Below are 21,096 nucleotides of genomic sequence, written 5' to 3'. Positions count from 1 at the left end.
ATGTTTACCTCATTACCCTGTTATTTTATAGTTGTCATGTCTTACAAATAGCATGTTATATCATTTTATTGTGGAGTTTATAGTTTTCTTTGTACAGTCATATATATTTTAAATAAATTAAGAAAGAAAAAAAAAAGATAGCTGCCACAAGATAGCCAGCAGGGGAGGATAGTTGAGGGGGACCAGGCCAGCAGGGGAGGGCATTTGGGGGGACCAGGCCATAAGGGAGGGCAATTGGGGGCCACCAGGCTTTCAGGGGAAGAGAGTTCAGGGGGACCAGGTCAGCAGGGTTGGGCAGTTGTGGGAAATCTGGCCAGCAGGGAAGCAGTTAGGTGTCAATCAGGCTGACAGGATTGTGGTTAGGAGGTGGTCAGGCTGGAAGGCAGGTGAGCATTTGGGAGCCAGCAGTCCCAGATTGTGAGAAGAATGTCCAACTGCCAGTGTAGGCCCGGTCCCTGGGATCAGGCCTACATTGGCAGTTGGACATCTTCCGAGGGGTCCCAGATTGGATAGGGTGCCAACTGGGCTGAGAGACACCGCCCCCCCTTCCCCGCCCCCAGTGCACGAATTTTGTGCACCAGACCTCTAGTATTAGACTAGAAAAGAGGAAACTACTTCTCTTAAAGTAATGGGTTTTTGTGGTTGTGGTTGTTGTTATAATTTAAATTTTTGCTCACAATCAAAGTTGATGTAGTTGTCAGATTCAAAAAATGTTAATTGCATCTCTCCCAAATTTGCTTATTTTCCAAGTGATGTAAATCATAGAGCAGATTAAAGACAATATGTAATTCTGTGTAGTTTGAGGATATGTAACATGGCCTCTGGAAAGATAAAGGATATTACAGATTACTAACATGGCACACATTAGCGTTTAGCATCAGCCTGACTGTCCCATTCCCCAATCTTGTTTTTTAAATTCATTGGTTTGTTTAACATGGCATCTACCTGGTTTGCTCTTTTATATACTCAGTTTTAAAAATTTTTGTTGAGGCAAAAATATACTGTATCATCTTCACTGATTTTTACTTCAGGAATTAAAAGTTATGTAATCTTTATTCCAAAGTAAGACAAGACATTGGTCTTTTACTGCAGTCAGTATGTCATCTTCTTGGTCTGTATAAGATGGGTTTTCTATTTTCACTAATATCTGTTCCCTGAAGGAAATGAATTTTAGTAAAAGGAACAGCTCTCAAAAGTGGGAAGAAAACTGGTTATTAGCTTTTCTATACCCACATCAACAATCTAGGGTGAATGCTCCATTGTCTGTATCTCTTTTCCTCTGAGCAAAGGAAAGCACTCTCTAGCAGACCGTGCAGTAAATAAAAGTTTAGTGATATGACAACAGTCCCTTAGAATAACTTTCTATTTGTCAAACAGAACAAGAGTCGCATGTTCCGGGTACAGTTCAGTGGAGATTCCAAGCAGCAGGCACTAGAGCACTGCAGCAGCTGTGTGCAGAGCCTGGCCCAGTACATAACCGTGCAGGTGCCCGACGGGGACATTCGGGATCCTGTCCTACTGAGGGCAGGTGGAAGCAGCGGGGAGGGCTGTGTGCCAACCATCCCACTGCAGCATGAAGTAAGTAAGCCGGTGGTGGTATAAGAAACCTGGCAGGTCATACTCTCTAGGGGCAAGAATTCAACAGTGGAATTAGTCAAATCCATCAGGTTTGCAGGTTTAAACTTATCTAATGTTGAGTGACATTTTTAATTGAAGGTTGATTCTCCATTGTAGCTACCTGTAATCCTAGCAATTAGTCAGGGAGGGGTCCCAGCTGCATTCTGGATGTCACTCTGAAACACTGGTAATCAGAGTGTGGTTCACAGCTCCATCTCTGAGACCTTTTTAGGGATCCACAAAGTCCAAGTTACTTTTGTAATAATATTAAGACATTATTTGCCCTTTTTACTTTGTCGGTATTTACGTTAATGGGACAAAAGTATTGTGAGCAAAACTGTGGTCACCTTAGCACAAATCCAGGCAGTGTACCTATCTGCACCACATTCTCTCCCATCACCAACAGTGAGAACACACACAGATGGGTGCATCCTAAAGCATGACACTGTTTCAAAGGACAGCACTTGTGTGACTGTGCAGGGAGTAAACTAGCCTTTCTTAGGGGAACACCATCATTGCTGGGTATTTAGTGGATATTTTCTCAAAAATGAATAGAGTGAGTCTATTCTTTTTTCTTCTTCCTTTTTTTAAATATGAATAGCCATAAAGAGAGTAAATGGATTGTGAAGTTGGTTTCCTGGTAAAAGTTAAAATAGCCCAACTTTTTGTGCCAGAAATTTCAGAGTTTCTTAAGTGGTGGCACAGCTACTTAGCTAAAGTGTGTAATGTTGAATTGTGTTCATTTGCACTCTGCAATGGTTATGCATATGGAAATGTCTGGCAGCTCTATGCAATGAATTAATGTGATAAGGAATTATCTATTTTGTCATAGTATTTAAATCATAATTTTTTCCAGAATTCAGATTGTAGGATTTTTTTCCCCTTTAAAAATGATATTCTGGGTAGCTTTGATAAAAAAAAAATATATATATATATATGTATAATTGTGATTTTTTCTTTTTATTTCTTTATTGATTAAGGTATTTATTACTTATGTGTCCTTATTGCTCCATTACCCCCCAAAAAAACACCATTCATGCCCTTACCCCCCTGTTGACTGTCCATTGGTTAGGCTTATATGCATACAAGTCCTTTGGTTGACCTCTCCCCATTACCCCTAACTTCCCCTACCTTCCCTCTGAGGTTTGGCAGTCTGATCCATGCTTCTCTGTCTCTGGATCTGTTTTTGTTCCAGTTTACGTTGTTCATTATATTCCATAAATGAGTGAGATTATATAATATTTATCTTTCTCTGACTGGCTTATTTTGCTTAGCATAATGCTCTCCAGTTCCATCCATGCTGTTGCAAATGGTAAGAATTTCTTCTTTTTTTACCTCAGCATAATATTCCATTATTCAGTTTTGTAATCCACTCTTCTGCTGATGAGCACTTAGGCTATTTCCAAATCTTAGCTATGGTCTCGGTGGTCATGGGACCACAGCTGAGGTAGCAGGTCCCTGGTGGGGGTGGCTATATAGTCCCAGATGTTATCTGAGGGTACCCTGGGTGAGGCTAGGCTCCCAGTCACAGCAGCTCTTCCCATAAAAAAAGGCTAGGCCTCTGAGGAAGCAGTGGCTGCTGAGTTAGGCGAGCCTGGTTAGCCTGCCTCTGAAGGCCTGTGGGATCTAACTGTGCCTCAGTCACACACACACACACACACACACACACACACACACACACACACCCTGTAGGGAGCAGCTCTAGAGTCAAGCCTTGGGCTGACCTGTGGCTGGGCCACAAACAAGTCCCAGCTGGAGGGCTGAGCTCTCCTAGCATAATTAACCCTGACCTTGTAGCCCTCCCTAATTCCTTCCTAAGTAGCTAATGGGCTGTGGGAGGTGCAGCAAGTGTTGCCAAAACAAGAACATTTGTATACATGTTAATCTACCTTTGTTTTAATCAGACTATAAAATAAAGCATCAGCTTGCAGGCTGGGTCTTTTGTATCCTCATCCAGGCACAGGAGATCCACTGAGCCCCAGCTGTATTATTTTGTCTGTCTTTTCTTCAATCCTTCACTGCTCTTCCTCAGGTTCACCCTTGGCTGTACTGGTGTGGCACAGCACCCCATACAACCACCCACTCCTCTTTTGCTCCCTAACTCACGCTCTCTCCTTGCTACCTTCTTCCTGCCTCTATAGTTAAGTCTGGAGTGTTATTGACCCGTTCGTGGATGGAGTCTTCTCTCTGGGTGTCTGGTTATGTGGCTTGCTCTCTAGCACATTGGCCAAACAGGATAAAATTCACTTTGGCAAGACATGACACAGAGGGAACAAAACAAATGCACTCACAACACTGGTAACCCCAGTATAAGTGACCACCAGAGAAAAGAGAGCACAAAATTATATCGGGGGGGAGGGGGGAGGATGTCTTATTTTCCCATGAAGAAGAATACGGTACACATTTATTGTTAAATGAAAATAAAGGAAATTTATTACCTGTATACGGTACGGTAGTACTGTAGTTGTCAACACAAACCAAACTGTGAATCCTACAGTATCAAGAATTTACTCATTTATTCAATGACAATCATGTCATCATCTTCTGGAACATCATCATAACAATCCAATTCCTGAACTTCCTGATGAATTTCTTGTGACTCCATTTCTTTCAGAATCAGTGGAGCAAATCTCTCATGTTTAGCAATAGCACTGTCTTTAAATGAGTACTTCTTGTCAAGGTAGCCTGCTCGCAGTGCATTTGCAATGCAACTGTCAGTGATTTTCTCCCATGAATTCTTCACCCAAGTCACAACTTCTTGCAGTTTAGGTTCCACAAAGTTTCCACGCTGATTTCTCTCCATTCTATTTTCAATGTAGTCATTAATTTCCATGCGCAAATTGTCTTTGAATGGCTTGTTTATTGCAATATCAAGAGTCTGGAGATAGGCCGTCATTGCTGCGGGAATCGTTATCTGATCTATTTTTCTTTTCTGAAGAAATGTCTTCATATCTTTAGCGCGGTGAGTGCTGGCTGCATCCCAGACTAGCAGACCTCTTTGGCTCCCTTGCATAACAAGCGGCAGCATTAAATCGACCCACTTCCTTATAACTGCTTGTGTGGCCCAGGCTTTTTCAGTTTCAAGAATAAAAACGGGAGCTGTGGGCGCGGCTCAGAGGGAAGGCTGCGCCATCTTACCAGGAAAGTAGTAGCTTCTCTGAGGCCTGGAAATCCCACAGCGGAGAGGTCCATCGAGCAGCTGAGAAGCCCGAATTGGCGCAAACACGTGGATGCAAGGGAGTTCTTCGGTCACCCACGGAAAGGAGAAGGAATACCACATAACCAGACATCCTGAAAAGAGAGGCCATGGGGAGACAAAAACATAGTCTGCACGTGAAAGAAAAGCAGGCATCACCAGAAAAGAAAGTAAACGAGTCAGAGGCAACCAGCCTACCAGAGCAAGAATTCAGAGTAATGATCATAGGATGGCTAAAAAGAATGGAAGAGAAATTTGACAATAGCCAAGAAGAAATGAGGAAGAACCATGAGGAACTGAAGAAGAGCCATGAGGAACTGAAGAAGAACCAGGAAGAAATGAAAAATGACATTGCTACCATGAAGAACTCAATAGAAAGAATCAAGACTAGACTAGATGAAGCAGAGGACCGCATCAGTGAGCTAGAAGACAAGATGGAAAAAAATACCCAAGTAGAGCAACTTCTAGAAAAAAAAGATTAAAAAGCAGGAGGAGAGCCTACGGGAGCTTTGGGACAATACAAAACAAAATAATATTCGAATAATAGGGGTTCCAGAAGGAAAGGAAACTGAGGTAGACATGGAAAAAGTATTTCAAGAAATAATGACAGAAAACTTTCCTGAAATAGAAAAGAAAAAACCCACACAAATCCAAGATGCTTGCAGTCCCAAGCAAAATGAATCCCAGAAGACAGACTCCAAGGCACATTATAATTAAATTGGCAAACAACAACGACAAAGTAAGAATCTTAAAAGCAGCCAGAGAGAGACAGAAAGTTACATACAAAGGAACCCCCATCAGACTAGCAACTGATTTCTCCACAGAAACTTATCAGGCCAGAAGGGAATGGGATGAAATATACAAAGTCATGCAAAGGAAGGGTCTGAATCCAAGAATACTGTACCCAGCAAGGCTATCAACCAAAATTGAAGAGGAAATCAGGAGCTTCACAGACAAAAAAAGACTGAAGGAATTTATCTCCACCAAACCAGCAATGCAAGAAATGCTAAAGGGTCTACTGTAAAAATAAAGAAATAAGAAGTGAAGAAGGAACACGGGTATAGAATAAAAATGGCGTCAAATGAGTACCTATCAATAATAACCTTAAATGTAAATGGATTAAATGCTCCAATCAAAAGACATAGGGTAACAGATTGGATAAGAAAACAAGACCCATACATCTGTTGTCTACAAGAAACCCACCTCAGAAAAAGAGATGCACACAGACTGAGGGTAAAGGGATGGAAAAAAGTTTTCCAGGCAAATGGAAATGAAAAAAAAGCTGGGGAAGCAATACTTATATCTGACAAATTAGATCTCAGAGTGAAGGACATAATAAGAGATAATGAAGGCCACTTCATAATACTAAAGGGAACAATCCAACAAGAAGAAATAACCCTGGTAAATATATATGCACCCAATACAGGAGCAACCAAAAACATTAAAAAACTGCTAGAGGACATTAATAGAGAGATTAATAGCAATACAATCATAGTAGGAGATTTTAATACCCCACTGTCACCCTTCGACAAATCATCTAAACAAAAAATCAGCAAAGAAATATCAATCCTAAATGACTCACTAGACCAGATGGAATTGACATCTTCAGAACACTCCACCCCAAAGCCACAGAATATACATTCTTCTCAACTGCACATGGGACATTCTCAAAGATAGACCACATTTTGGGACATAGGCAAAGTCTCTTCAAATTCAAGAAGATAGAAATCATATCAAGTATCTTCTCAGACCATAATGGCATAAAACTGGAAATTAACTACAATAAAAATAATCCAAAGAAATCAAACACATGGAGACTAAACAGCTTGCTATTAAACAAGGACTGGGTTACCAGAGAAATCAAGGAAGAAATTAAAAACATCCTGGAAACAAATGACAATGAAAACACAACAATCCAAAATCTATGGGACACAGCAAAAGCAGTTTTGAGAGGGAAGTTCATATCCTTACAAGCCTATTGCAAAAAACTAGAAAAAATGGTAACAGATGATCTAACTCTACAACTCAAAGAGTTAGAAAAGGAGCAACAAGAAAAGCCCAGTGTAAGCAGAAGGAAGGAAATAACAAAAATCAGAGCAGAGATAAACGACATAGAGACCAAAAAAAACGATACATAAGATCAACAAAACCAAGAGCTGGTTCTTTGAAACAATAAACAAGATAGATGGACCTCTAGCCAGGCTAGCCAAGAAACAAAGAGAGAGGACCCAAATAAACAAAATCAGAAATGAAAGAGGTGAAATAACAACAGACCCCACCGAAATACAACTGATTGTTACAAAATACTACGAACAACTCTATTCCAACAAACTGAACAACCTGGAGGAAATGGACATATTCCTAGAAAAATACAAACTTCCAAAACTCAGGAAGAATCTAAAAATCTCAATAGACCAGTGTCTTGGGAAGAAATTGAAACAGTCATCAAAAAGCTTCCAGCAAACAAAAGCCCAGGGCCAGATGGCTTCACAGGAGAGTTTTACCAAACATTCAAGGAAGAACTAAAACCTATCCTCCTCAGACTATTCCAAAAAATCCAAGAGGAAGGAACACTTCCAAACTCCTTCTATGAAGCCAGCATCACCCTAATACCAAAACCAGATAAAGACAACTCAATGAAAGAGAATTACAGGCCAATATCCCTCATGAACATAGACGCCAAAATCCTCAACAAAATTCTAGCAAATCGACTCCAGAAGAACATCACAAAGATCATACACCATGACCAAGTAGGATTTATTCCAGGAATGCAAGGATGGTACAACATCCACAAATCAATAAATGTGATACATCACATAAACAAATTGAAAGATAAAAATCATATAGTCATATCAATTGATGCAGAAAAAGCATTTGATAAAATCCAACACCCTTTCCTGATAAAAACTCTTAACAAGGTGGGAGTACAAGGATCATACCTCAACATAATAAAAGCCATATATGATAAACCCACAGCCAACATTATACTCAATGGGCAAAAACTAAAACCATTCCCTCTAAGAACAGGAACAAGACAGGGATGCCCACTCTCGCCACTCCTGTTTGACATAGTACTGGAAGTACTAGCCATTGCAATTAGACAAGAGGAGGAAATAAAAGGCATCCAAACTGGAAAATAAGTAGTAAAGTTATCCTTATTTGCAGACGACATGATATTGTATATAAAAAACCCAAAGGACTCCATTAAAAACTAATTGACTTAATAAATGAATTTGGCAATGTAGCAGGATACAAAATAAACGCCAAGAAATCTGTGGCATTTCTATACACCAATAGTGATCTTATAGAAACAGAGACTAAAAAAGCAATCCCATTTACCATCGCACCAAAAAAATTAAGATACCTAGTAATAAACTTAACTAAGGAGGTAAAAGACCTATACACGGAAAACTACATGACACTGAAAAAAAGAGACAGAGGAAGATGTAAACAGATGGAAAAACATACCATGTTCATGGATTGGTAGAATCAACATCATCAAAATATCCATACTTCCCAAAGCAATCTATAGGTTCAATGCACTCCCCATTAAAATACCAATGGCATACTTCACAGACCTAGAAAGAACTCTCCAAAAATCCATCTGGAACAAAAAAAGACACTGAATAGCCACAGCAATCCTGCAAAAGAAGAATAAAGTAGGAGGGATCTCAATACCACATTTCAAGCTGTATTACAAAGCCACTGTTCTCAAAACAGCCTGGTACTGGCACAAGAACAGACATATAGATCAGTGGAATAGAATAGAGACTCCAGATATCAACCCAAATCACTATGCTCAATTAATATTTGACAAAGGAGGCATGAACAAACAATGGAGTCAAGACAGTCTCTTCAATAAATGGTGTTGGGAAAATTGGACAGATACATGTAAAAAAATGAAACTAGATCACCAACTTACACCATAACAAAAATAAACTCAAAATGGATGCAGGACTTAAACATAAGAAGGGAAACCATAAAAATACTAGAGGCATCCACAGGCAGCAAAATCTCAGACAGATGCCGAAAGAACTACTTCAGTGATACTGCCCCTAGGCCAAGGAAGCTAAAGAGAAAATAAAGAAATGGGACTACATCAAAATAAAAAGCTTTTTTTTACAGCAAAAGAAACCATCAACAAAACAACAAGAAAGCCCACGGTGTGGGAGAACATATTTGCAAATGTTATCACTGAAAAAGGCTTAATCTCCAACATCTACAGACAGCTTATACAACTTAATAAAAGGAAGATAAATGAGCCAATTAAAAAATGGACAATGGACCTAAATAGAATCTTTTCAAAAAAAGACAGAAGGAAGGCCAAGAGGCACATGAAAACCTGCTCAAAGTCACTAATTATCCGAGAGATGCAAATCAAAACAACAATGCGGTACCATCTCACACCTGTCAGAATGGCTATCATCAACAAATCAGCAAACGTGCTGGCAAGGATGCGGAGAAAAAAGAACCCTCGTGCACAGCTGGTGGGAATGCAGATTAGTGCAACCACTGTGGAGAACAGTATGGAGTTTTCTCAAAAAACTGAAAATGGAACTCCCATTTGACCCAGTAATCCCACTCCTAAGAATATATCCCAAGAAACTAGAAATACCAATCAGAAAGGATATATGCACCCCTATGTTCATAGCAGCACAATCTACAATAGCTAGAATTTGGAAACAGCGTAGGTGCCTGTCAGCAGATGACTGGATCAAAAAACTATGGTACATCTACACAATCGAATACTATGGTGCCATAAAAAAGAAGGAATTCTTATCATTTGCAGCGACCTGCATGGAATTGGAGAACATTATGCTGAGTGAAATAAGCCAGTCAATGAAAGAAAAACACGACATGATCTCACTCATTTATGGATAATAAGGAACATTATAAACTGATGAACAAAAGGATAGATACAGAGACAGTAAAAGAAACAGACTGTCGAAACCGGTTTGGCTCAGCGGTAGAACATCGGTCTGCAGACTGAAGGGTCCCAGGTTCGATTCTCGTCAAAGGCATGTATGTTGGTTGCGGGCACATCCCCAGTAGGGGGTGTGCAAGAGGCAGCTGGTCGATCTTTCTCTCTCATCGACGTTTCTAGCTCTCTATCTCTCTCCCTTCCTCTCTGTGAAAAATCAATAAAATATAGTTTTTAAAAAGGAAAAGAAACAGACTGTCAAATTACAGCAGGGAGGGTAGGGAGATATGGGGGAGATAAGAGATCAACCGAAGGACTTGTATGCATGCATATAAGCATAACCAATGGACAAAAAACTCTGGGGAGGGAGCGCATGTATGGGAGTGGGGGTGGGGTGGGGATTGGTAAAGTATGTACACATATCTTAATAAAAAAAAATGAGGAAGAAAAAAGAATAACTTGGATGATGGACAATATGTTTAAGGAGGAGGTATGGCCGGTTGTTTTTAAAAATTAGTTACCTCACAGTTTTTAAGATAAACATGTTAACCTCAAGTCTTCAGAAGGCAGGGTCAGGGGTTTTTGAAGACCTTAGTATAGGCCTAAGACATAAAAAAGCAGCTACCTTTTTAGGATGTTGCCTGAAAGAAACCTGTTATTTTCAGTTATTATTGTCTTAAAAGTAAAATAACACTTTTGCAGCCTTTTTATGTGTTATTTTTCATACTTTCATTACAATATTTGAAATGTGTTGTCATTATTTTAAAGCAATAGTTTTTTTCCTCTCAATATCAGAGACCTAAATTTTCACACACACCCCAAAAATGTTTATTTGACATAGGTAATTTATGCATCTGGACTCCGGGTGGCCTAATGTCAGTGATTACACAGGTGCTTTTATAACCAAGGTCAAAGGCTCTTTCCCCTAATTAGCCCTTGAGTGGGGAACAGCCAGAGGCTCTCCAGATAAGCATAGGAAAACGAAGGAAGGGCAGGAAAACCATTAGAGGAAAAAGAGTGGGATTGGAAACTCCCTCCCAACCACCCTTCAGAGAGTTCAAACAAGCAGTGATGGGCGAGTGGGCGGGGTGGGAGGCGGTGAGGTGTGAGCAGACTACCACACAATTTTTCGCGTGCATGCTGGGCCTCTAGTCTGAATAAAGCATAACTAGAACATACAGTGACAGAAGCAGGCTGGGCTGTAAGCTCCAGAATGGTCCAAATACCCATGTAGATGGTCTTAGGCTCTACAGCAGCGGTTCTTGAGATCCACAGGTTGAGAACTGCTAGCAGGGTCCCATAAGACCATTGGAAAACCCAGATATTTACATTACGATTCAAAACAGTAGCAAAATTAGTTATGAAGTAGCAATGAAAATAAATTTATGGTTGGGGGTCACCACAACATGAGGAACTGTGTTAAAGGGTCGCGGCATTAGAGAGGTTGAGATCTTTTTTAAAGCCCAATTTTATTAAAAAACGTATTATCTTGCAATTATGGAATTTCTTTTCCTGCAATGAATATGTATTACCCAACTAATTATTATTAGATAACAAATCATGATAATCCAAAGCTGGGTAACATCTACTGTCCTCCAGTACCAGCCTGTGGCCCTGGATCCTGGACTGGGCTTCTATAGACAGAACACAGTGGTGTCGGACACAGGAATCCCAGGTACAGGGGCCTCTGATTTAAACTCTGCGTATCTCTACTATGGTAAATCAAGTAGTGGCCAACTGATAGCAGGACAAACTACTCCAAAAGTGATTTCTCCTGATTTTCTTTTCTCTGAACATGAATCCATGTTTCCACTTCTTTAATGGTCTGCAGTTTCATGATTATGTTCAGCTAAGCTGGCAGTTCGTCTCGTTGCAGTCACACCAGCGGCCGGAGCAGCAGCAGTCTGCCCCAGGAGGAAGGACCTCAGTGACCCAGTTAGCTCAGGTACAGGTACTTCCATGTTCCGTTTTCTTGCCATGAAAAGCAGTGATCCTGAACATTTGAATCTCTATTCACTCCCTTATTCTAGAGTACTAACTTGAAGTGTTACTATGGAAGAGGTTAGAGACAGAGACAGGCCATGTCGTCTGTCTACCCTGTTGTGAGATTACCATGATGGCCCATACTAAAGAGCTGCTCTGCTAAGGAAACACAGGGGTGGCCTACAGTGCTAGCCTTTAAGTGTGATAAAGAATTTACCACTTTCCCCAAAAAAGGAATAAAGAGAAGAATTTTGGGAACTGTTTTAAGACAAATATCAATATAAATTTGAAGACAAATCATTAATAGTTTCTATACAAATTTTTAGTGCTAAGATCTCAGCTAGGATGTGTGGAAACCTGGAGGATTCAACTTTTCACATACACTTCCCCTCTCCCTTTGCAGTTCACTATGGCCAGAGCCTTAAACCTGTTCCTTGGGCCTAATAACTGGTGTGTGCTCTGCTGGGAGCTCCCTGGGAACTTTCTGTTCACTGCAGTCCTAGCTGCACTCCACAGCAGGCTCTCAGGCCAACGGCTTACAGTTTTCACAGAATCCTACATGGAATTTGTCAATATTCAAGGATAAATTTTCTTTTTAATGTATCAAACTGTTCTAAAAGTGGTATAAAGAAGAAAATATGAGTCCCCCCCCCCCGCCCCCCCCCCCCCCCCCAGCTTACCACTAATTCAAAATAAATGGACATCCATAGGATAAAGACCTTTAGTTGCCTGACAGGAAAATGTAAGTCTCTTGTCCAGCAGCAGGGCAGACTTCACGGTGCACAGTTTGTAGCCTCATATTTGCATTGGGGTTAAAAGTTAATTGCATCCAAGTGGCTAAGGACGGTAGAGGCACAAAAATGTAAGGAACAAGGCAGGGTGTGATATTCTTCTTTAGGAAATGTCATCTGCTATAAAAGGTATAACCATATCCCAGCTTATTTACATAGTAGACAAGAACCATGTACAAACCAGAAAAAACATCAGAGTGAGTGTTCAGATATGCTTCTTGTTTGCTTTGATAAAATTTTTTGGAAAGCAATTTAGCAATATAGATCCAATTTTATGCCATATCTATTACCTATAATTATATTTCTGCTACAGAAACATACATGTAAGGATGCTGTTCACAGTGTTGCTTGTAGTAACAAAATTGGAAACAACATAAATGTTTACTGATAGGATACTGAGTGGTTAAAGTGTGAAATAACCATGATGTGACAAAAATGCTGTCAATAGAAGTGATGTATAAATATCCCTATCTATTAACATGGAAAGATATTCATAGTCATTACATTTTTTAAGAGATTACAAAAGCATCATGTATGACTTGATTTTTGTAGTAAACACACACACAACACGTCTGGAAGGAGATAAACTAACATTCTAACACAGTCACTCTTCCTGGAGAACAGGTATTCATGTTACTTTCATTTTTCTTCTTTCTACAGTCAGGTAGTCTGCAAAGTTACTTTTAATTTACAAAAATAAATTTCTAGCATATAGATAGTTCTTAGAGAACTGTCAGTTGATACATATACACCAAACCTTCCCATCCATAGAAAAGGCATAAAACCACCTACTTAACAGAATTTGTGTGAGAAGTAAAGGAGATGTAGGTGGACCCCAAGCTGGTGCTATCGTCATTAGGTCAGTGGTGCTCTATCTTCTAAACTGCCAAGCAGAGTCAGACTTTTATTTAAACTCTCCTAATTTAAATATTGGCAACATATTTACTTAACGGGTTTTAAAACATTGCAAGTTAACAAAGATATACAAATGGAAAACAGGCATATAAAGAAAGTGCTCAACATTATATGATTTCATTTATATGACTAAGGTATGAAGAATACAGCACAGTGGTTGCTGGGGAGGGGGGGGTGAGACTAAGAGTTTGACAACAAAGGTAGGTTGTAGGGGGAGGGGATGGAAATGTTGTGTATCTTGATTGCCCTCATAGTCATATGCCTTTCTGAATTTGTCAACTCTCGTGGACAGGACCAGAAAAAGACATGGGGCTTTGGACGGTCAGTGTGTGGCCATTCTTTATTATCTTCAGAACCCATTTTCAAATGAACTGCTCTCACCCATTCCCCCAAAGTGAGGTGGGAATGAAAAACTAAGCTAGTGGAGTTCATTTACTGATAGGTTTCTTATCAACCCACGTAAGGTTATCAGCATAGTATTCTTTATTAAAACAGGGTCTTAACTTTGCAAATCACATCATTAATATACTCCATATACCTAAGGATACAAGTTTATCTCACTTCTTATGTATATTAAGAAACTTTAAGTAAAGGAACCCTATAGAGCTAATTATAATTAACATTTTTATAATTAATTATAATTAATTATAATTAACAATTAACAAATAAATATTTTTGGTATATATTTCCCTAATCTTTCCTTCAGGCAGTTTTTCTGTTATTCACTCTGTTGCTTTTGCCTGTAATCTCTAATAAACCACTCTTCTGGAATCCCCATAGTCTATCCTGGCATCAGAGGAGCTGCCCCTAGTCCACAAACAATCTGCATGGAATGCTGAAGAATTAGGCTCCTTTCTCCGCTTCTGCCTCATGGATCAGAATTTCCCAGCATTTGTGGAAGAGGTGGAAAAGGAACTAAAAAAACTGACGGGGTTGAGAAATTAACACTCTGTGTACATATAGAATTAAGAAACTTGACAAATGCTTCCTCTTTAAGACTAGAATAAAGAATATTATTCCAAACATCTTTTATCAATGTTTTATTTTTAAAAACCGGTGAATCCACTTTTCTATACATCATTGCACATCAACAATTACACAAAACATGAGTACATGCATGTACGGTTACATACTGAGTGAGAGAACCCCATTGGGTGAGAAAATCTACACTCAACCATTAAATCAATGTGAAGAAGAAAAAAAAACATAGTGTTAACCACAAAGTATATCTAGTTCATAGAATACCATGCTAGAACATGTCAAGGTCACTGAAAACTAAAGGTAAATTAGAAGTATGTCTTAATTAAATGTACAACAAGGTTCAAGAGATCAGTGCAAAAGGATATAAGAATTTACATGATTCAGCAAACAACAAAATAATCACTTAAAAAGCAATCATACATATATACTGAAATTCATTATAGTCATTCAATGGACTATTCCAGCTTCTTATTAGAATCATTGGTTAAGCCATTAAAATTATAGATTTCAGTTTATATTACTTTTGTACCAGAACCGCACAATTTCCTCAACTGACAACATACAATAAGAAATGAATATCAGCAGCTTAAAACTGAAACAAGCATTTTATTTTGTATTTCTCCAACCCCCCAAAATATAAATATATAGATATATATATTTATATACTGTATTTATTTTTAGGTTTTGCTTGTACTTTACAAAAATGTATTACTAGATGGCAGCAGTGCATTTTGCAAATTAACAGTCGCAGTAAGTAAAAAATGGCGCATGCATGATCCTATCCTCAGAGGACCTTTTCACTTCTATTTAAATACTTTAATAAAGGAAAAGGAAGCAACATTCACAGCACATCAAGCCCAAAATAGTTTACACCTTCTACACTGAAGCATTGTTTAAAATGTACCTGCAAGGTCACCCTTACAGGAGAGGCTAAATAAGGCATGCTTTAGACAGTTGTGGTGGTGTTGCTCATTTAAACGGGAGAGAACCAAAAAGGTCCAAGCAGAATATTTAGCAGATCATGTTGCCATCAGTTTCAGGAACCTAAAGATCTGTAAAGAAAAAAGAAAAGAAAAAAGAGTATTTGGAAATTAAAAGCCTAACTTAAGAACTAAGTGCCACACAAAACAAGGTTTTGTTTCAAAGAGCATGCTCAGGGATGCGGAGTGAAATTCTGATCTCCATGTGCCGGACAGGAAGGCACTGGGGCTAGCTGTCCTAGCTACCAGGCCTTGCCTTGCCCTCAGAAGCAGAGAGGGACTAACTGGCCTCCAGGAATATCCCACCTAGCAAGATGAGAATTTAACTTTACCTCTTTTAACATATATAAGTAAACAGTAGCACAAAGTGTTATTTTGAAACATACATATTCTGAAATGGCATTTATGAAAATATGTGAAACAATGCAGCTGAAAAAATGGTCCTTTTCAGCTGCTATATAATGGGTTCCCACCAGTCTGAGCCGCTCTGAAATCAACAAAAAGATCTTGCAGCATAACACCAAATACTGAAAAATTTCTAAGAAGATCAACAGAGTCATGCTCATTTCAATAAAATTTTTAAAACTTCTGAAGAAGGCCATACTTACATTAAAAGTAGTACTTAATTTGTGTTTCTCTGGCGCAAGTTTTTATCTTTGTGATTGTTGGTAGAGTTGGTTTTCCTTTGGAGGAAAAATTATATTACAAGAGTTAAACTCAAAGTCAGGAGCAACTTTTGGAAAGTATAACACATGGAAATACAGGGACTCTTTCACTTACTGCCATCCCTGGTGTAGTGAGACAGTTTACTGCACAATATTAGTACATAAAAATATTCCCTGGATAAAGTGCCTACACATCTTCAATTAGTAGATCCCTTTGACTCTCAAGTTAAAGAATATACAGGTAACTTTCCCTTTGATTTATAAACTATAGTTACTATATAGGTTACAATAAGTTTTTTTTTTCCCCTCTATTGAGCGCCATTCTTTTCTCAAATGATAAATGATACTCAATTATACAGAGGCAGCTCTGGGTCCTCTGGCACATCTTGGAGCACTATTTGGTCTCCAACTCTAGGAAATTCTAATCCTGGATTGATCCAAATTTGCAATTCCATGTTCTAGATACACGTATTTGTTAATGGAGCCAGACAGTATGGAACTTGAAGTCTCAGATATACTGGTCATTTTTCCCATAATTTAAGCATAGGGGATATGCAGAATTTTAAACAAATGGTATTCTACTTTATATTGCTACTAAAATAGCCTGCCCATCAGCCACCTGCATATCAAGCTGCTGAGTTTGCACTGCAACATTCATTTCACTCTTCCCTACAATCTTAGCTACTCCACCGATTAAAACATGAATGCAAAATAATTCCATCAGAAGCTAGTCACTCAATGTCCAATAAAGTACTTACATTGGCCCAGCTGGTTCATCGTCTACACAGGTGTTCAGTTTTGGGGTTTTTTTAGAATCCATTGATAGGAGAAGAAAGGAGAAAAGTGTGAGATTGCATATGGATTAACAGAACAACAAACGTCAAGTGGTAAAAAAACATAGCATTTATTCAAGGCCATTCCATCTGGAGGTGCAAAACACTCATGGAGTTGTTATTTCTAGATTCAAGTTTTTAATGGCAGAGATGTTTTTTCAATGGTTTTAGTTAACACTTTGAATGCTTGTCATGAAAAACTGCAACTATAGCGGACAGATAGGCTGCAATGTAATTGTACTCATCTTGTCCCCAAGTTCCAGTGGTTCACTCTTAAACAGATGAGAAGACAAACCAACATTTCAGTTGTAAAATCCTGCTGTTTGTTTTCTTATGGTGAATGCATGTACAATTTTAGCTCAATCCTACAATGTAGATGGATGTGTATGTTCTATACATTTAGCCACACATCCTCACTTCCCCAAAGGACACTGTTCCTGCTGTTTTGAGTCTGTAGTCTGGAAAATAAGATTGAGGAAGAGGAAGCCATAATAGGTCAACCAGGGTCAGCCAGGCTGGGCCATGCCAACAACAAGTGTAAGCAATAAGAGGGTGTTCTGTGACACAGCAGGGAAAACTGAGAGGTGGTGACATCCCTCTGGAAAAGACTTCAGATACAGACGGGCTCACTCTTGTGCCCTGGCCAAAACCAGAACCCAAACCCAGATGAGCCAGAGATCTTTTCTTTTTTTAATCAAAAGCTTCCATTATTTGAGTTTAGACGCCTTCTTAAATTGGTATTTTATTGTTCTGATTTATAAATTTTTCTTCCCTATTTCAACTAAGGGCAACTTGGTCCCATTTAAGCAGGGATATACATATGTAGAATTTTTTTTTAAGGCCCACTAAGGGAAGGGAACAAGTAAGTGCTCTTAGTTTCTTTTTATTTTACAAAAGTCTGGTAGATTAAATGATTCAGAATGGTTTGGTTTCACTGAAGGCTTCTGGAAAAACTCTCAGCAGGATTCCACAAGGGGGCTTGGTGCACATGAAGCAGTTATGGAGATCACAGTCTCAGTGCAGGCGTCCGCAGGAGCACACGTCAGGAGGAATGTCTGTCAGAGGGAGACATTGCTCCACCTGTTCCTTTGAGGCAATGGAGAGGCAAAGCCACTGCCAGCACACACAGTGACTGGAGCAAAACAGATTTAAAAAACAAAACAAAAACTAACCACAAACCAACAACTTATTAGCCAAAACCACAGGCTAGCAACACACCAGTGTCCACAAGATTCCACTATTGACAACAGTACTAGCAAACAGATACAGAGAACAAACTAAGACTTAAGCACACCCCGACATCTGTGTGCTGTGTATGCAGTGAAGATATACAAAAACACGGCAGATACTAACACACAAGCCCAGCCTAGATCCTCCCTCACCTGACACCCTAATGCTCTCAGAATCCTGGCCACGCCAGCTCAGCTACATGCTAGGAACTAAGCACTCAGGGAATTAAAGTTAAAGACACAGAAGCAAACTCAGAATATTTTTAGTGCTCTGGCTGTGAACCCAAATACTCAAAATTCTAAAGCAAGACAGCGATTCAAGAATACCTTCCATCTATCCCAACTTTAAAAGAAAAAGCAAGGGAGAGGGTATTGCAACAGCCAAGCTAATTCTTTTTAAAGCATGACGCTATCAGCACCAACCCCAGCAGTCACACCACAACTTTTCTTTCTTTTGCAGAGGATATGCCCTGGCGTCTGAGGAAGGTCCAGTCCATAACGTGCAAAGTGCTGCAGTAGGGATTGTAGCAACAGTGGCCCTGTGAAGCCGCCATGCCTACGTGTGGGAACAGCTGTTGTTCACAGTCGTGTCTAAATCTCATAAGCCCCATCATCTCTCTCCCCAAATCCACTTTCACATTTACAAAGAGCTTCATGTCCCCTATGTTCCTGGACTGACAGCAGCACCACTCTCCCTTACAGGTCAGACAAAAAACAACTTGACCCTCACAGGGAAATCAGGAAGGGGAAAAAACAGAACTACAAAAACAAGGTACAAAAATCAAACTAAATGAGGATTTTAAACAGCAAACTGAAATCCAAGTTAGTTGTGAAAGTGAATGAAGTAAACTTGAAGTGTTAACATTATGAACTATGCACTGTATAGACTGAAGCGGAGATTAAACAAACTCCAAAAGCATGCATATCGCTCACTTACCACCATGTTTTAAGGGTTTGATGCAATTGAGGGGGGAAAAAAAAGAAGTCATAGTAACCGACAAGTATCAACATACCCCCAAACCCTCAGGCCAAAAGACAGCTGCTTAAACAATGACTGTCCTCTCCATCGGGGTAATACAGCCATTAGCTAGGAGAGAGAAAGAGGGCTGGGGAAGAATGGAAACAAGATGCTTCTGGAATCCATCTTATGAGTGAAGTTCCTGGTGGAGCTGTTGCACACACTGATTTCTCTGCATCTGGTCTTCCCAACCAAATGCACTGTAGCACTCAGGGCCACCTCACAAAGTAGGGATAACAGATTACCTGATACATTATCACCTCCAAAAAGATGGCTTTAAGTCAAAATGACCAGAGTGTACTATCTGGTCAAAGCTCCTTTTTCACTGCCTTTATCTCATGAAGGATGGGGTTTTATGGTTTCTAAACCTCTAAATCTGCCTGATCATAGCAGAGTAGATTAACCAAATGAGAGATTAGTTACTTCCAATTTCCTTCCTTATGTGGTCCTATTGTTTTTCCTCAGTAAGGTAACTTGTTACTTTACTTGATCCTAATGACCCTAATGACCCTTAGTTAAGAGATAACGAATGTGTATTCTACATGTTATTCTAAAAAGCTGTATCTTTTGCCCTGGCCAGTGTGACATCCTCCCATACACCCAGAGGTTGCTGATTTGATTCTTGGTCAGGGCACATGCCTGGGTTGCAGGCTCAATCTCCAGTTGGGGACACATAGAAGAGAGCCAATCGTTTCTCTCTCCCTCTTCCTCTCTCTGTAAAATCAATTATTTATATATATAATTTTTTTTTAGAATCACATTTTATTTTTCAACATGGTAAATCTTCATATGCTACCAAATGCTTTATCCAACTAATAGATTTTAGAGTTTGGATATATCAGAGCCTCTAAAAATACCTCTCCCCCCACTCCAAGCATCTTCTCTATCATAACTTAATGGAAGAGTCCCTTTAATTGACATAAAAATTATCCCCCTGCCGAAACTGGTTTGGCTCAGTGGATAAAGCATCAGCCTGCGGACTGAAAGGTCCCGGGTTCGATTCCGGTCAAGGGCATGTACTTGGTTGTGGGCACATCCCCAGTAGGGGGTGTGCAAGAGGCAGCTGATCGATGATTCTCTCTCATTGATGTTTCTGACTCTCTATCCCTCTCTATAAAAAATCAATAAAATATATATATTTTTTAAAATTATCCCCCTAATGTGGAAGTAGGAAACTCTGTGATATCAGCACTTTTCCTAAATTTCATTTGAGGTCACTGAAATGTCCAGTAAGCTGTAAGGTCCCCACGACCAAGCCAATCCATCCCATCTCCTCAGAGGACTGGGGAGGGGTTTTGAAAGCACACGCTAATGTTCTCTAGGTTCAGTCAGCAGGGAACCCACACAGAATATGTGCTCCAAGCATGTGTTCCATTACAAAGATGGATGGAAGACTAGAGGAATGCTGGCTGGACCTAGTCTTTTAGAGAATTACCATTTAATGTTTTCAGAGAATGAAGTCAAGAGGTAAGTAAAATGAAAAAACAAAGGCCTTATTTGGCTCCATGATTCACCTGTAACTGAAAACACTGAAGGTAAAAGGTGATTTGCAGATCATATACCTATATAAGACAACCAACTGTGCATGAAGAGACCATAACAAATGTTTCATTTATAAGATATCCTGAGTATACACCAGTACACAAAAACACATGCCTGCCCCACCCCACCCCCCATTTTTCTTTTTTCTGGAAGCAGCTAAATGTTAATCTCAGCATTTTCTATGTGAGAAACCTAAAGCAATATTTGCTTTTCTAGTGAAACATTTAGACTAAACTCTTAAGTTCAAATTTGTGTTTATATATTTTTATATTACTTACTTAATTGCTTTTCCAATAATGAGTTACCAAGAATCCACAAACATGCCCTACCTAATAAATACTATGAGTTTTATATGAATTTTTGAGTATGAAAAAAGTTCAGTGAGTCAGAATTAAATCATAGGTATATCTTGATAATGAAGTACC

General features: G+C 39.4%; 2 protein-coding genes across 8 annotated transcripts in view; one reads left to right on the top strand and one right to left on the bottom strand.

The window, feature by feature from the left end:
- REC114 (REC114 meiotic recombination protein) overlaps window positions 1-19,041 on the top strand; it is a 103,402-nt gene extending 84,361 nt beyond the window's left edge. For 3 of the 6 annotated variants that reach the window (XM_084906392.1, XM_084906391.1, XM_084906389.1), the window contains 3 exons: window positions 1,378-1,578; window positions 11,566-11,679; window positions 14,204-14,656. In XM_084906392.1, the coding sequence (XP_084762518.1) occupies window positions 1,378-1,578; window positions 11,566-11,679; window positions 14,204-14,368 (480 nt within the window). In that variant the 3' untranslated portion in view covers window positions 14,369-14,656. Of the gene's footprint in view, window positions 1-1,377; window positions 1,579-11,565; window positions 11,680-14,203; window positions 14,657-18,571 lie in introns of those variants that run through there. The other 3 variants (XM_084906393.1, XM_084906390.1, XM_084906394.1) reach the window with 2 other exon arrangements.
- NPTN (neuroplastin) overlaps window positions 14,449-21,096 on the bottom strand; it is a 77,434-nt gene continuing 70,786 nt past the window's right edge. For both annotated transcript variants that reach the window (XM_084906104.1, XM_084906105.1), the window contains 3 exons: window positions 16,808-16,829; window positions 15,993-16,067; window positions 14,449-15,456 (listed from right to left, as the gene is read on the bottom strand). In XM_084906104.1, the coding sequence (XP_084762230.1) occupies window positions 16,007-16,067; window positions 16,808-16,829 (83 nt within the window). In that variant the 3' untranslated portion in view covers window positions 14,449-15,456; window positions 15,993-16,006. The remainder of the gene's footprint in view (window positions 15,457-15,992; window positions 16,068-16,807; window positions 16,830-21,096) is intronic.

This window comes from Pipistrellus hanaki (genome assembly GCF_964339955.1).
Source record: "Pipistrellus hanaki genome assembly, chromosome: 1".
NCBI classification, from domain to species: Eukaryota; Metazoa; Chordata; class Mammalia; order Chiroptera; family Vespertilionidae; genus Pipistrellus; species Pipistrellus hanaki.
The sequence above is the reverse complement of the archived record's forward strand: the minus strand, read 5'-3'. Positions and strand labels throughout refer to the sequence as shown.